The 15,568-nt window shown below is 39.4% G+C and overlaps 2 protein-coding genes across 3 annotated transcripts; both read right to left on the minus strand.

Annotated features, from left to right (window-relative positions):
• Positions 1-1,449: 1,449 nt before the first annotated feature.
• Positions 1,450-8,176, minus strand: tut1 (terminal uridylyl transferase 1, U6 snRNA-specific). Of its 2 annotated transcripts, none has more exons than XM_057358485.1 (10): positions 8,014-8,176; positions 7,510-7,700; positions 5,952-6,155; positions 5,759-5,873; positions 5,483-5,607; positions 5,164-5,390; positions 4,983-5,092; positions 4,453-4,575; positions 4,212-4,304; positions 1,450-3,656 (listed from the first exon to the last, which is right to left on the minus strand). In XM_057358485.1, the coding sequence occupies exons 1-10, from the start codon at positions 8,087-8,089 to the stop codon at positions 2,521-2,523; spliced, it is 2,400 nt and encodes a 799-aa protein (XP_057214468.1). In that variant the 5' UTR covers positions 8,090-8,176; the 3' UTR covers positions 1,450-2,520. The 2 variants fall into 2 exon arrangements, with proteins under 2 accessions (XP_057214468.1, XP_057214466.1); XM_057358483.1 differs by having other exon boundaries at positions 5,164-5,393.
• Positions 8,177-9,002: 826 nt separating this feature from the next.
• Positions 9,003-15,368, minus strand: ndc80 (NDC80 kinetochore complex component). The gene is made up of 17 exons (XM_057358891.1): positions 15,208-15,368; positions 14,308-14,402; positions 14,147-14,227; positions 13,910-14,036; positions 13,572-13,744; positions 13,329-13,431; positions 12,921-13,010; positions 12,721-12,814; positions 12,455-12,555; positions 11,159-11,303; positions 10,862-11,067; positions 10,547-10,693; positions 10,060-10,149; positions 9,781-9,873; positions 9,544-9,674; positions 9,367-9,469; positions 9,003-9,273 (listed from the first exon to the last, which is right to left on the minus strand). The coding sequence occupies exons 2-17, from the start codon at positions 14,394-14,396 to the stop codon at positions 9,148-9,150; spliced, it is 1,899 nt and encodes a 632-aa protein (XP_057214874.1). The 5' UTR covers positions 14,397-14,402; positions 15,208-15,368; the 3' UTR covers positions 9,003-9,147.
• Positions 15,369-15,568: the final 200 nt, after the last annotated feature.

Raw genomic sequence — 15,568 nt, forward strand, 5'->3', positions numbered from 1 at the left:
TGGTCAACATCTTTATTCATTTGGATCACGTCACTTTGTTTCAACCAGACTCAGAGAGAGTTGACTGAAAGTTGATTTGATGTTTTTTGCTGATTTCTGTCAATAAAGCAGCAATCCTTTTCATCTCTAGAGCTGTTGAGGTATTGAGAGGAGATTTTTGTGAGAAGTTGTGGAAAGCTGTGAAATCTATTGAAACAATTTGTGTAATAAAGAATATGACAACTATGTATTGTACAGTGTCACTGACAGTTATCCATAACCGGGTGATTCTCACAATGTCTTGGTTTCAAGACGTCAACCATTAATTTCTTAAAAACACTCGCATCAACACATTTCCTTATAGTTCACTAAACACAAGGTATTTCAAAAACTTTCAAAACATTTGCTGACAGTTTACAGCAAATTTTTGACAAAAAAAGGCCTTTTTTGACTAGACACACATCCTCTTCACTGATTTGAAGCACAGGAGGTGGGGTGACCGAAGGTGATAAGTGTTGTGCAAAGAGAATGTTATAAAATATGATCAGTTTTGTGTTACTAAATGATCATTCAAATCTTTACTGCCATGATGTTTCAGTGCTTTCGTGAGAATGACCCAACCATCGGACACTAATGAATGGACAAATGATGAGAATTGTTTGTTTGAGGCATAACTTGTCAAAGTAAAAAATATATCCTTACATTGGAATAATTTACAATAAAACTAATTGAAGTATTTGCCCCTTTTGATGAATATATCAAAATGTGACTGATCATAAAAATCTTTAAATGCTCAGGATGGTGTCATGATCTGCTCCAGTTCTCTCAGACAGAGACGGGAAACTGGTTAACTCCCCAAAATGCCAGAACCCAACCAAATATAATTCAATCAGACCAGACTAGATTTGACAGAGATGATACACCTTCCAGGAACCGTTTTTAAGAGGGTATTTCAGTGATTCATATGAAATCACAAAATCCTTTGACTGGCATTCGCTCAAAAGTAGGAAAAATACAAGCGAATACAATTGCTATAAATACTAAGAGACCAAAATATAAAATATATACAGTAGGGGACAAAAATATTAGCCCCCTTGGTAAATACGAGCAAAGAATGCTGTGAAAATAAATCTGCATTGTTTCTCCTTTTGATCTTTTATTAAAAAAATTCATTGAAGTAAAACAATTTAAAGTAGGGGGAAATCACATTCTGAAATGAATGTTTTTCTCTAATACACACTGGCCACTCATATTTACCAAGGGGGCTAATATTTTTGTCCCCAACTGTATGATCACCAAATGACACATTCTATAACCTCAATAATCATTCTGCAGGTCGGCATCCCTGCACTTCTCCCGAAGATTTCAATTAGAACTCTGAAATTTCCTCTTAACATTTGGAATTATAACTTGAGTCTTGCATCGTAATTTACTCTTGTCTGCATCTGTCAATGCACAGTGCTCGACATAAGACAGGACGGCTGATGTTCATTTGTGACTAAGGAGCACGCCGCTGTAATGAAGCATTGTGCCTCATTGTGTAATTGCAGTCATTTATCTAAGCCCATGCCTTTATAACATTGCCAGTCCACAGTACTCACATGGAATCCACCACAGAAACACCAGACTGATGGAGAGTGATGCACGTAACTCAAAACATGCTCTTTTGGAAATATTATAGAAGCCCTCAGGGAACCTTCAACCTTTAATGCCTTATTGGGTGGAGAAGCTCATCTACAACCTTAAAAACAAAATCGTTCAGATATCCCCAATGTAAATAACTGCTATAACAAATATAAGAAACGTGATTATTTAAATGAAATATCATCAAATGTGAAGTTTCACAAGGAAATTATGGTAAAGTCCTTTAAATCCTTTCACCGTACATTTTATTGCGACTTGCATTTTAATAAGTTCTTAACAATATTTTACTCCAAGTTAAAAAAAAAACAATTTTCCACATAAAATATACAGTTAAGAGACCTAAAAGGAAAGCTATAAACTGTAATCCTTTATTTAACAAGAATCCGCGAATCCACGTAATAAGCATGTAAATTTAGATCCACAAATATCACAAAAGATCACGGATCACACTGTTATTATAGGATTATTTTGTGATAACAATCAACTAGATGTACTTGATCCCTAATTCCTATATCTTATTCAGCTTCACGTCGTTCAGAGCTTGCGACTCAGTCTTCTGTGGAACCCAAAAGAAGATATTTTGAGAAATGTTCTGCGTTCATATAGGGGTGAATGTTGTTTGGTTACCAACATTCTTTAATTTTTGGCTGAACTAACCTTTTAACCATCTACTTAACATATTCAAATCTCAGTTTTAATTTCAGAATTTCATTTTAATGTGGTTCACGTTTTTTTGTATTAACATTGTAGAGGAGAAAAAGAAAAACAAGTTTTAACCAACCACACAAAATAAGCGTGTAAACACTTTTTCTAAACTAAAAAAAAAACGACTTGTGTTGTTTGTCATACCTACTTGAAAATGTAAATCAACACAGATAATTCAACTACTTTTACTTTTCATGACACCTCCATAACACTCTCCGTCTTCCCTAAAAGGGTTTCTGTCATCTTGGGCAGGAAGGACTCTAAAAAATGGAAGAAGTCTTGAAAGAGCGCTGCTTTATCCTGGCTGGGCTTAAACCGCAGGTTAACTTTGGTATTTTCGCTACCGCCCACAACTTCTGCATCCACCTTAAATTCCAGCAAATCCTGCACTTCCTGCTCGTTCTCCACGATTCTCTGCGTCACCCTGCTCTCGATGTCAACGCAGCCCCCTTCAGGTTTGGAGGTCTCGTCGCTCGTCTTCAAAAGATCCCTCCGGACCTTCCGTCGGCCCGCCCAAACGTGACGTGTTTGTGTCCAGCTCCAGTGGACCGGCTCCGGGTGCTCCACATGAGAATCCAGTCTCCGTCTTTTAGCTTGTGTACAGGTGGACGTGGATGGACCGTCATCTGTTGCAAGAGGTCTCTTCTTAGCCGATTGCCCTGTGGTTTGAGGATCAATATCTTGCATGCTTTGGTTATTATTCACCTCAGTTTCATTTCCATCTTTTTCTTGACTTTGAGCGGTGACAGTATCTTGACTTGGCTCTGAGGGTGAGCATTTTAAAATATCGTTAAACACCGTGTACACGGCGGAGCAAACCTTTGCAAACCAGAGACCTCTAAAAGCCTCCCCTGCCCCTGCCAGTTGGGAACATAAGGGTCCCGGCAAAACATCTGCCTTGAACGGGATGCTGACCTCCATGATCTTCTCAGTCCCGGCGTGCGAACGGGGTCCGGCTTCACTCGGAGGTGCAAACAGACGCACGAGACCCCACGACTTGCCTTTGGCCGATTTGCGCTGGTATTGTAAACTGCGGCAGTATTTCTCGGCCTCGCTGCATTCTCTCTTAAAGTTCATTTGAGTTCGCTCATTAAGGTTTCCGGCCACGTTGTGACTGAGCTCAAAAGGATCCAAGACGTTCACAGGACCCAGTTTAGGGGCAGAGGAACGCTTCGGTTTGGGACTAGAGGCTTCGGCTGTGGCTACTTCTTCCTTGTCTCTGTGGAGGAAGTCAGTGATAGGCAGTGCTCGACCATCTCTCAGAGACACCACCGAAGCAGAGAAATCAAACTTGGAGTAGAAGGCGAAGAAACCGAAAAGCAGTGTGCCTGAGGGAGGAGATATGGAGAAGGTTACAGGGAGACCATAATAACTCAGCATCAATGATCCAATCGTAACAGCAATGGAAACGACTTTTTTGTTCAAGGCAAAGAGTGTCAAGTTTTGCCATGTTGAAGGGATAAACCCCCAACAATGCAAAGTCCGTCCTTATTTATTCATCCTCATGTCAAGGTTGTACATGACTCTATTCTGTGGAACACAACAGAAGATATTTTGAGAAATGTCTCAACGGTTATGTTAATACAATAATCAATGTGGTTCAATTTGCTTGATTAAAAATAAACAATCTTCAAAATATCTTCTTTGGTCATGTCAATGACAGAAGGGCGAGTAAATACCAAAAATGGTTTAAACCTTGAGGAAATTCCTCAAAAAACTGGACACAAAATACATTTTGTACAAAAATGTTTTAGTGCCAGTTGTGTTGGAAGAGTGCCTACAGTATGATGCCCTCTAGGAAGGCAGCTCACTAGGGTTTTAAACAGGAAACATGTCACTTAAGTCAACTGAAAAGAACAGAGAGTATGTGTGGTGGTTCTTACAAAGGTCTTCGGTGTTTTTGCTGGGTGGAACACTAATAGGTTGACTTGGGAAAGTACAGTCCCACTCCTCAATAATACACTCCTCTTCCTCACCTGCACAAACAAGAACAAGCGTTAATACTTCTAACACACCTTTAATGTTCTTGTGGCAGGTGCCCAGTTTATTGATTCCCTTTAATAAAACATTCTTCCATGAGTGACCAAAATAAACAAGTGAAATAAACAGTGGTTCTATACGCACAAGCCATGCGCTTGAGTTTATTCACAGACGGCAGAACAGGAGGATCTCGATTCTGGAGGTAGAAGATCACCAGCAGGGTAAGAGCGTAATTGTTCAACAACGGTCCAGGGCCGGATGAGTTTCCTGTGACATTACACATAAAAAGAATTGAATTAAACTAATTATGAAATGTTCAGCTACAGTGACCTACTGTAATTTTATATAATAAAAGATATGTTTAGATTTAAACCTTAGAGCTGCAGTCCATCATTCTAGCTTTTATTTGATCGTATCTGCTCGAAACTAATTTGCAGGTTACTTTGCACACTTCTCTTTACAATAAGTTCAAGTCACATGATGTCAAACTGACATTTCCCACAAAAACTCATCATAATCACGATTTTTGTTCGTTTTTGCCTCTTTCGTTTCATTCAATTTCTTGTGAATGAATCACATCATTTCAATTCATAAAAGCTAAAATGTAATAATTCTAAAACGAGACACCATGTTCAATACACAGAATGTGTTCGCACAATTCACAGCTTATTCACCTGCTAACTGTTTCTGTTTGGCCCATAACCGGACGGTGAAGACTAGAGGACGCAGCCTGGAGTCGATGCCAGAGCACAACTGCAGAAATCGAGTGTTTCTCACTGCCAATCTGGAGCAGAAACAGAGAGGTTTAAGATTGCATGGGATTTCAAAATACATCCAAAAGCAACGGGTTTCAACCTGTTGTTGATGGTGATGTCTCCTTGAAGGTTGAGCTCTCGATGACTGAACTTGACAACGGGAAGTCGAGCTGAGGCGAGCGTCTGTACTTTGTGCACACCTGGAACGCACTTCCTCAAAATGGCGGCTACCAGGTCCAAAATTTCCACAGGAGTGGCTGAGGACAGATCTATGTCGGACAGAATGGAGTCCTCGGAGCGGCTGTCCTCAGACGGATTCTCTCCGGCCTGCTGGAAAACACCAGGAACAGCGTTTAGAAATCCGACATGAATACTTGGTTTCATTGAGGTTTGAGGTCACAGGTTGACTGCTAACGCACCTGATCGGATGACTTCGCACGAGCTTGAAAGACTTTGGTGTTCTCAAGGTCCAGAAACAGATCGAGGTCACAGGAGTGAATTCCGAACGTGTTCACAGAGGAGCCGAACGGCACGATAAGGCAATCTGCAAAACATCACAAACAGAAAGAAAGATCAAGACCATTGTTTTGAACCTGCTTTTTCAAATATTTCCTTACATTCATTTAGGGATATAACAATCAAGTTTTGAATCGATCCCTGTAGATATCTGGTTCATGTTGTATTTTCTGACAGACCTGGAAAGAATTCTGCAAAGACTTCCTGTAGCAGCTGAACCAGAAGATCTCTCACTTTCTTCTCGTTGTCCTTCAGCTCGAAACTCTCCATCACTGCCTGGAACTGCTCATTGACCTGTTAACAAAACGCAAGTATTCATTTAAGCCTCTAAACTGCTTTAATGGGTACGTATGTTGATGCTGTGTCTCTTACAGATGCAGCCTTGCAGAGCTCGAAGTTGAGTTTGTCCAGGCTGATCTGATGTTTGGAGTCTTGTTTCCCTCTGCTGGCCAGTTTGAAATCTTTCTTCTCTCTGGGCTTCACGCGGAGCTTGAGTCCACTGAACTGATGCTGAAGCTGTGCCAGAGCTGTCTGAGCATCATCCGGCTTGGAGAACTCAACGATTGCAAACACACCCTACAAAGAACAACATCTCGTATTAACACCACCACCATCGGCTCAAAGTACAACACTGGGACACATACATAAATCTCAACATAGAGAAGCTTTTTGTTACTGATAGATTAGAAACAAGCTACACATGTATAATAATAAGGTAATTTATACCAGGGGTTCCCAAAGTAGGGGTTGGGACCCCCGGGGGGTTTGGGGGGGTCGCAAGGCCGTGAAGGTGGAGTCGCAAGATGATTTCCAGAAATCATTTTTTATTATTAGGAATATCATATTTAATCAATAAGTGTAACAAAACATACAAATATTAGTTAAGTTCAAAATAAAACCATGCAAATAAAAAGCCATCAGCCTTTGGAATTTCCTCCCCCTCGATTGTGACCACTGAGGTGATTACGTCACATTAGCAACCGCATTAGGTTCGGTGCACCACGTTAAACATTCCCATATGTGCACGCAGATTATTTATTGGGCTTTAAATTTAGTTTTTTTTTTTGGGGGGGGGGGTCGAAATGAAACGTTGTTTCATATCGACCAAAGACAACGCAGGGAGGCCGGCGGAGGAGGGCCGAGAAGCGCTGCAGTCACAAAGGCTACAGTCCTCAGGTAGGCTACGAACAGAGGCCAATTTGTCTCCCTGTGAGATTATGACTCCCCGTTTTCCCCTACGGTTAGGATTAGGTGTGGGAGCGGGCTTCAGAGATAGGGACCCAAAGCAGCATCCTAAGTGAATGAACCAATCAGAAGTAGGGGAGTCAAAATCTCACAGGGAGTCGAAATTCAGTACAACACCAGCGTTTGCATAAAGAGGACATGCATCAGAACTCAAATCAGTTTGATGAAGTTTGACCATCTGTAGTAATAGTTCACGGTTTATGTATAGCAACAAGTAATATAATATGTATATATATATATATATACATGTCATTTTATTTTATGGTAGACTGTGTTCTTTTGTGTTGTCATTATGCGCGCTCATTGGATAGACCTAAAAAGCGCAATGTTTGTATACGTTACCCACCTCCGAGGATAGTGGGGGTCTCGAGTCCCTAGCACTGTTATTTTGGGGGTAGCGGGCTGAAACACTTTTGGAAGTCCCTTTTAATGAAGTAAATGATGCCCAGTGTCAATATTTTTAGTTCTAATATTCCAAACAACAGCCAAGGTGTTTGACAGACATGATAACGTATGTTTGGCGTGAACAACGTTTGATTTTGGGGTAATTATAAAATGTAATAGTGACGTTCAGAAACATTACAAATTGATGGCAGTTTTTTAGTATTCTCCTAAGAAGAGACAAGTAAATGACAACCACTGGGAACAAATATTTCAGTTAGCCAAAGATAGTCTGCACCCGAACCTTCTGCTTGTCCATGATCACATCTGTCACCGGTCCAAACTGTGTGAAATACTCCTTCAGATCAATCTGAGACGTGTCTGGGTTAAATCCGCTCACAAACACACTGTTTTCCTCCTGAGCTTTCCTCTGAGATCTGAGCCGCACAAGATGCTGGTGCTTCTTCCCTTTGACGTGATCCTCCAGACTCGGTTCTAACACGAATGTGCACGCAAAAAACATGCATAAGTGATTTCAGAGCATTTTTTAATGGAAAATGTCAAGTAGTGTTTGTACAGTGATGATAGTATACGGATAGTATACATTACCTAATAGTAATTGTCATATTTACGAATATTTATTCATTTTACAATGTTCCATTCTGCTATTAGTATTTTCATAGCATGTTATTTCTATGTTACATGACCTAAAAATCATAGCTGTATAATGGCTAAGCGAAACTCTTTCGATAGAAACGTGTGTAACGTACGTCAGCGCTGATATTTGCAGTTCATGTATTAAACTCACTGTTGGGTATGTTTACATCGCAGATATTACAGTGGAATCCTCTCTGAGTTGTCTGGATGTCTTTATCGGTCTCCATCGTGAAGCTGTGTGCTGATATTTAAAAGTTCGCTCCAGTTTCTACACAAAACAAGTCAAATCTCCCTCCATGATGTTCCTCTGTGTCCGTCCCGTCACTCTTCCGTCGGAAACACGGGGCGCTTCATTATAGTTCCGCCTTCGACGGGCGGCTTGTCCGTCAACCTTTCGGTGAATTTAAACTTTAAGGCCTGGTTTCACAGACACGGCTTAGCTTAAGCCAGCACTATGCCTAGTTGAATAAAGATATTTATGCCGCTTTTATGAAAATGCCTTAGAAGAATACGTTACTGGTGTGCATCTTGAGACAAAACAATGGCACGGATACATTTTAAGACATGTCTGGATAAGTTATATTGAGTTAAGACCGGTCACACATTCATTTGAGTCTGGGACTAGTCTTAAACCTCGTCTGTGAAACCGGGCCTAAAATTAGACAAAGTTCTGTTGTTATTGACAACAGTGTTGAGCAAAGCTATTGTTTGTTTTACTTTTTTTAAATAATATATAACTCCCAAACACCAGGGTTTTTAAAAGACCATTTTATTTAAAGGGTAAAGTTTAAAATGGCTTGTAAAAAGCCCCAAAACAGCATAAGTACTATAACCTTCCAGTTTTGCCAGTTATACGTATATAATTCAATTAAAAACTATTATGTGCTATTCACAGTATGTACACATATTTAAAGCTACATGTTGTGATAAAAAAAAAAAAAATATATATATATATATGTGTCAAAAGTGGCAGTTTTGTATATCGATTTGAGTTATTTCAGTCAGTTTGTTCATAAAATCCATGTAATATAAACAATTATTTTATTTAGGCTGAGTAAAACCTAACTAGCAAAATATGTAAACTAGTAATGTATGAAGTGTAACCAAACATAAGAAAATCTACATATATTTCAAAACAAATTTATTTTTTGTAATCAAACATGTAAATACAGGATAAATACAAAGAATGTTTCTCTACAGCAAAATCTTTCCATTACCCCATTATGCCAGAATTTGACATTAGTTTAACAACTTTTAAATATTTACAAATCATACGTGTCAGGCTTTAAAAGCTGTTGGCTTTGTTCATGAAGTTTTCCACTAGATCAGTCAGCTTTACCAGGTCAGCCTCATCCTCTCGGATAACGTCTTTCATCTTATCGAACCTTTTCAGCTGCTCGTTGCACTGCTTCTACATGAGAAAAACGTAACTGCTCACAACTGCTTTACAAACATGGGAAACAAATATACAAAAATGTAAAAAGTATGCAAAACCATCTCATACTTCAACAGCACACAGGTGGTTTACTGCGGAGGTGATGATGTCCGTCAGAGTTTTGAAGACCATGCGGTTCTCTTCACTGGTCTCCTGCACGACGAGGTGATACCTGATGGAGTTCAGACGTGTATTGAGAAGAACGAAGTGGAAATGAAGCAGACGGATGACGGGAGATATGCTCACTGTTTTTGGGCAGCTTTGAGTTCCTCCTCAGCCTGCTCACATCCCTGCGTTACTTTCACCTCCAGACGCTTCTTGTGATTTTCAGCAGAATCCACCTCGGCTGCCCACTTCTCTTCCTCCTGGGCCATTTCCTACACACAACACCACATGTACACCTCTAAAAACGGTCTTTAAAAACCACATACATTTGAAAATCTTGTGAATTCATTTAGAATATCGCATACTGCTGAATGTTACCTGCATTTCGTGTTCCAGCTGCAGGTCGACTCTGCGGATCTGTTCCTTGAGCTGTTTGAGGTCATTCTCCTTATCAAAGATGTTGGACTTCACCTGTTAACAGATGGAGAATTTAAAAAATGCCGAACGTCTCGCTTTCAGCATTGTAGAATGTTTCTTGGTACAATAACATTGTCATTTTTATTAACTCATGTTTGGAATGTAAGCTCATTTCTGATTGAAAAGATTTTTACATGTAAGGCCTGCAGGGCAAAAGAAGTAGAATCACTTGGAACATACCTGTTCAACAGCCTCTTCCAAACTCAGCCTCACATTAGTGAGTCTGCTGCACTCGTCCTCCACGTCAACCAACATGTTCTTCAGAGGATTCTAAAGACGAGATAAATAAACGAATAAAGCCTGTATTAAAGTGATAGTTCACCCAAAAATGAAAATTCTGTCATCATTTACTCACCCTCTTGTCATTTCAAACCTGTGTGACTTTCTTTCTTCTGCAGAACACAAAAGAAGATATTTCGAAGAATGTTGTTAACTGGCCCCCGTTCACTTGCATTGGTTTTGTGTCCATACAATAGAAGTGAATGGGGTCCAGTGCTGTTCAGTTACCAACTTTCTTCAAAATATCTTCTTTTGTGTTCTGCAGAAGAAAGAAAGTCATAAAGGGTTGAAATGACAAGGGATAAGTAAATGATGACCGAATTTTCATTTATGGGTGAAATATCCCTTTAATAGTCTTCATGGTTATGGAGGGTTGCAGTGTCTGTACCTGTATCTGTGTCTTGTACTGTGTGATGGTGGTGGCACTATAGTCGGTTCTGATCTCAAAGTCATGACCGCAGGCGTTCTCTGCTGACTGAGGGATGAGCTTCAGTTTACGACCCAGTTTGTTATATTCAGTGACCTTCAATTCTGCCTGAAACAAATGTCAAACATCGCAAAATGTTTAACTAACAATGCGTATAATGTATAAAATTGATATGATAAATCGAGTTTCATGAGGGGTATTGCAAGAACTCCACATTTTACAATGGTAATCAGAAAACCAGCTATGTGAGATACTGATTTGAAGTCAAATCCAGACCTTCTCTTTGGTTTTGGATAAGTTGACCTCCTCGTTCCACACCAGCTGCTCCGCCTCCTCTAGGCTCTGGTTTAGACCGGTAACAGTCTGCTGCAGTTCATTCCTCTCTCGGTTAATCCGCTCAATATCAGCGGGAGTGAACTTCTGATTCTCCAGGATGTGCTGCAGTCTCGTCCTCTCCTGCTTTAGACCGTCCAACTGCACCTCTGTACAGAAAACAGAGATTCATATTTCACCTTTTGGACAGTGACATGCGTGTCTCTTGTATAACACGTTTCTAATGAAGGTGAGTCTCACCAGCAGCCTCCAGCTCCTCAGCCAGTCCTGTAGCTTTTTTCTCCAGTCCGGCTTTGTGAGCCTCTAGAGTACAGCGGTAATTCTGCAGCTTCTGCAGATCAGCCTGTAATCGAAGCTTCTCGGTCCTCTTTCCTACCAAACGATCCTTTCACAACACACACAGAGCTAGCGTTAGTATGATAATACTAGGGATGTGACGATTCACCGTGAGAAGGTTGAAAATCGATTATAATGTGTGACGATTCAAATCGGTTGAGGTGTGAACTGAATCGCAATACATTTTTTGAACAGCAGGGGCCGCCATGTTCACTGCAAATCTAAACGTGGACATGCTGATATTTCTTAAATGCAAAAAAATCCAAGAAAGGCAAAGACAGTATTAGTTTGTTTATATTAAAAAGACTTTTTCTATTATTAATTTGTTATAAAATTGCAGTTTAGTTTTGTTATTTGAAATAAAACATAATTTTATTATACAAAGAAACGTGAAGCATTTAAGAAATAATGCAAGGGAAGTTCATTTCTAATTTGTTTCAACTCATTCTGCAAAAATAAACCGTGAGTAAATCGCATCGTGAGATCAGAATCGTGAATCGCATCGCATCGTGAGTGAATCGTTACATCCCTAGATAATACACATCAGCTAGGCCTAATAATTAAGTATGTAACAATGAGCCGGTAGAAAATCGATTATATGTGACGATTCAAGCCGGATGAGATGTTATTTGAATCGCAATACATGTTTTGAACAGCAGGGGCCGCTGTGTTTACAGCAAACTTGGAAAATGTGGATATTGCTGATATTTCTTGAATGTAAAAAAATCAAGAAAAGTCTTAGTTGTTTATTTTGAAGAGACTTTTGAATTATTCATTTTTATTTGACTTGGAATTTGTTTTGAAATTGCAGTTTAGTTTTGTTATTTGACGCAAGTTATTTTTATTTTACAAAGAAATGTGCAGCACTAATAAAAGGGCAGTTTTTCGTTTTTAAATTGTCTCAACTCACTTTGTGGAAATAGATCGTATCGTGAATCACATCGCAAGCTGAGTGAATTGTTATATCCCTACTAATAATTGTCAGACAGACATCAATGTATGCAAATTATAAGTGTTTTGTGCAGTGACTTATCGAAAAAAAGAAAAATTGTTGTGTATGTTTTTTATTCTAATAACATTTCTGGTCATTTTGTAACAAACTCAAAATATTAGGTACCGTGTTGATTTGCCACTTAAGCAAACCTGTGCAAAACAAACATTTCACTATCGAATAGAAATCAGAAATGCATGAAGACTCACGGTTTGGCTTTCTCTCTCGAGCCTCTCCACGTGCTCCATCAGCATCTCATGTTTCTCTTGCTGAGAGTGTAATAGCGCCTCATCCACATTATACAGTCTCTCTGAGAAGACGAAACACAGATAAACGTCACTAAACTCATACTCCTCATGAAGGTCAAATTCACGCATTTGGCAGACATTTGTATTCACAAAGTGAGTTACTGTGCGTTCAAGCTATTCATTTGTATCAGTATATGTTCTGCTACTAACACGATGCTCTGACTTACTTAGTTTATTAAGATAGTCGTCTTCTTCATCCTCAAACGTATCTGCTCCATGCATGAACTTGTTGTAGGTGTCTGAGCAGTAGTCAATGAAAAGCTACGGAGGTAACGCACAGGTTACAACTTTAACAAAAATTTGATGTCTACAAAATTGCTTTTCAACCACCAAAATGTTTACTAGACGTTTCATCTGCCTACGATACCTTGTTGTATTCTGCCCCTTCCTCTAGATCACAAAGTTCATCTGAGAAGTCAGAGAACAGCAGACCCTGCTCTCTCAAACCACTGAACAGCTGCAAGAACAAAACTGTGTTATATCATACAGTACCACTATTATTGAGTGTATGACCTCTGTCATCATATATTCAAAACCAGTGTATGATTCTTTCGTCAGCAAAACACATCATTTGAGCAATGTTTTAGGAATTTTGTGTCTATACAATGGAAGTCAACAGAAGCCAATATTGTCAATTTTTTTCTAAATAATACAGACGCATGTCATACATGTTTGATATGGCAATGTAAACAATGAAAGATTTTCATTTTTGTGCATTGAAAGTAGCCATATACTGTATATTAACCTGCAACGGTTCTATCGGTATATGTGTTACCTTGACTGTGTCGATGAGCCAGATAAGAGCCCCGAGAGCCTGAGGCCACGTGTGAGGAGCACCAATGGAGTACATGGAGCTTTTTGACAGTGCGAACGGGTATCTGAAACAATACCGCAAGCTTTTAGTGATTAAGACTACCATTTGTTGGTTTACAAAATTAGCGCACATATTACTGGATTCTACTTGAACTCATAAGAACTAATTAAAAAAACGTGTCATATTGTTTCTCATTGCTTTTACCCCAGATCTTTGAGCATCCTCGGGATCTCCTCTTCAACCTTGGCAGTAGGCATCTGAAAAGAGGGCTCCAGAAAAGTGTAGATGAACTCGTATATCTTTAAAAACTCTTTTGTGGATGGTGACTGGAGAGCCTTTCCTGTGATGCTGCCTGGGAAGCCCCGCTCTGCCAGGAACTAGAAAAAAAATCATGTAAAAAAATGAATTAAGTGAAAACCATTTTTTGGACCAACAAATGGACCTTTATAGATCTAAGCACAAGTAATCTGAGCTTTTGTAATCTTGTCTACAGCCAACAAAACTACCTCCAAAGTAATTTAAACAACAAAAATCAGGCATACTTCACAAAGCTGCTTAATACACTGCTGGACAAAAGCTTTGTCATGTAAGGGACTGGGGTCTTTCATCTTCTCTGGGCCCCCATATGCCCCAAACATGCTGGTCCTCTGGCCACCTGCCCCAATGCCTCTGTGGAAAGAGACAAGTAAACACAGTTGTGTTACACAACACGGATTAATGTACTTTGTGAGATACGAAACAATCATCAAACTGAACTTGACATGCGTTTCCACACTCACTTTCCGAAAAAGCTAGTTCGTCTCTCAGACGTGCTGGACTGAGGTTTAGGTATGTTCAGCTTGCCAAAGACATTGTCCTTACTGTATTGAAATTCAAGTGAAGATGTTAGACATGGCCACAAAACACAAGTACCATGATTTATTTAAAACAAGTATTGTACTTTTGAGGTGTGGCGTTGACCAGACTCATTCTGCTGTCCGTCACACGCATAGGCATCTCGGAATATCTGCTGCTGGGTCTCCGGCTCATCTTGACCTTTTAAACACACACACACCAGACAGATCAGAAAAGTTGTTGCAAAACATTGGTGTTGACAATGACTGTCCTATTAAAAAACATGATTATTGATATCAATCAATGCACACAAATTGTAAATAATTCAGCAACATAACTGTCAATATGAGCCATTACGTTTATTTCAAAAAGTGCCTGATAAAAGTATGGATAAAAACGATTTTCGGTTTCTATTTTCGGTTGTGTAGTTTTTTTTAATGAATGAAAATCAACCAGATAAATAACAAAACACATCCAGTGTTCAGCATACATTTCTGCATGCTTTAAAAGTCATCCCACAATGCACTTCATGAAGCAGGCTGAATGAAGAGTTATGTGTAACTTTGTAGGTGATTTGACTACTTTATTTTTGACATTGTATTAGTAAGAATAACATTAATCTTGTAATAGAGAACGAGGAGGTGTGTCCAGACAATTGACTGGTAGTACAACCAATAACATACATGTAAACGTCAACAAATTGTTTAGATACACTGCCTACAAAATTATGCTAAACCCCGTTTATGCTTAACTACCTGTAGTATATGTATGATAATATATAAGTCAAATATAAATGTGTAGCTGTGGTTTCCTTTCACGTCAAATACGACGGTAAGGTAAGAAAACAGGGACATTATCAATACTCCAAGAACGCTCAATGTATAATTTTGTTGAGCCACAATACACTAACGTTACACAACTAATCTAACGTTACAGTTAACAAAGTAAGTTAAAGAGGTAAATAAAGAAATCAAGAATTCCCTCATAACATATAACGTTAACTTACCTTCGATATAAAACTTCAGCTGAAGAACGATCCCCTCGGTTTGCATAAAATGTACTCAGATGTATTTAACCATACCACATATATGAGGTAAATTTACTTCACTGTACGATACAATTTTCACTCTTCTGTTGTTCGCCGATGGTTCTGTTGGATTTCAAAAATTTCCGCCAATGCTGTTCAACGGCTCGCTCTGGTGACGTCACCGCCGAACGTTTGCAGCACTGCCACCTGCAGGTCGGGCGGAGAACTGCACAATGCCATCTCGCCCCTTTTGTTTTATGAAAAAAAATGCATGCACATTTTTACAGAGTATCTCTGTCGACGGCACCATCGACAGATCAAAGTGAAATACCACCAAAAA

This window comes from Triplophysa rosa, linkage group LG18, assembly GCF_024868665.1.
Source record: "Triplophysa rosa linkage group LG18, Trosa_1v2, whole genome shotgun sequence".
Classification (NCBI taxonomy): Eukaryota; Metazoa; Chordata; class Actinopteri; order Cypriniformes; family Nemacheilidae; genus Triplophysa; species Triplophysa rosa.

Excerpts from the sequence above, each read along its gene's own strand:
- tut1 (XM_057358483.1), bottom strand. The coding sequence starts at position 8,089 with ATGGAGACCGATAAAGACATCCAGACAACTCAGAGAGGATTCCACTGT. Across the intron at positions 5,394-5,482 it reads GTGCGAAGTCATCCGATCAG|CAGGCCGGAGAGAATCCGTC; the intron begins GTGCGTTAGCAG and ends GGTGTTTTCCAG. Across the intron at positions 4,305-4,452 it reads TAAACTCAAGCGCATGGCTT|GTGAGGAAGAGGAGTGTATT; the intron begins GTGCGTATAGAA and ends TTGTTTGTGCAG.
- ndc80 (XM_057358891.1), bottom strand. The coding sequence starts at position 14,396 with ATGAGCCGGAGACCCAGCAGCAGATATTCCGAGATGCCTATGCGTGTG. Across the intron at positions 11,304-12,454 it reads TCGAGAGAGAAAGCCAAACC|GATCGTTTGGTAGGAAAGAG; the intron begins GTGAGTCTTCAT and ends GTGTTGTGAAAG. Across the intron at positions 9,675-9,780 it reads AGCTGGAACACGAAATGCAG|GAAATGGCCCAGGAGGAAGA; the intron begins GTAACATTCAGC and ends TGTTGTGTGTAG.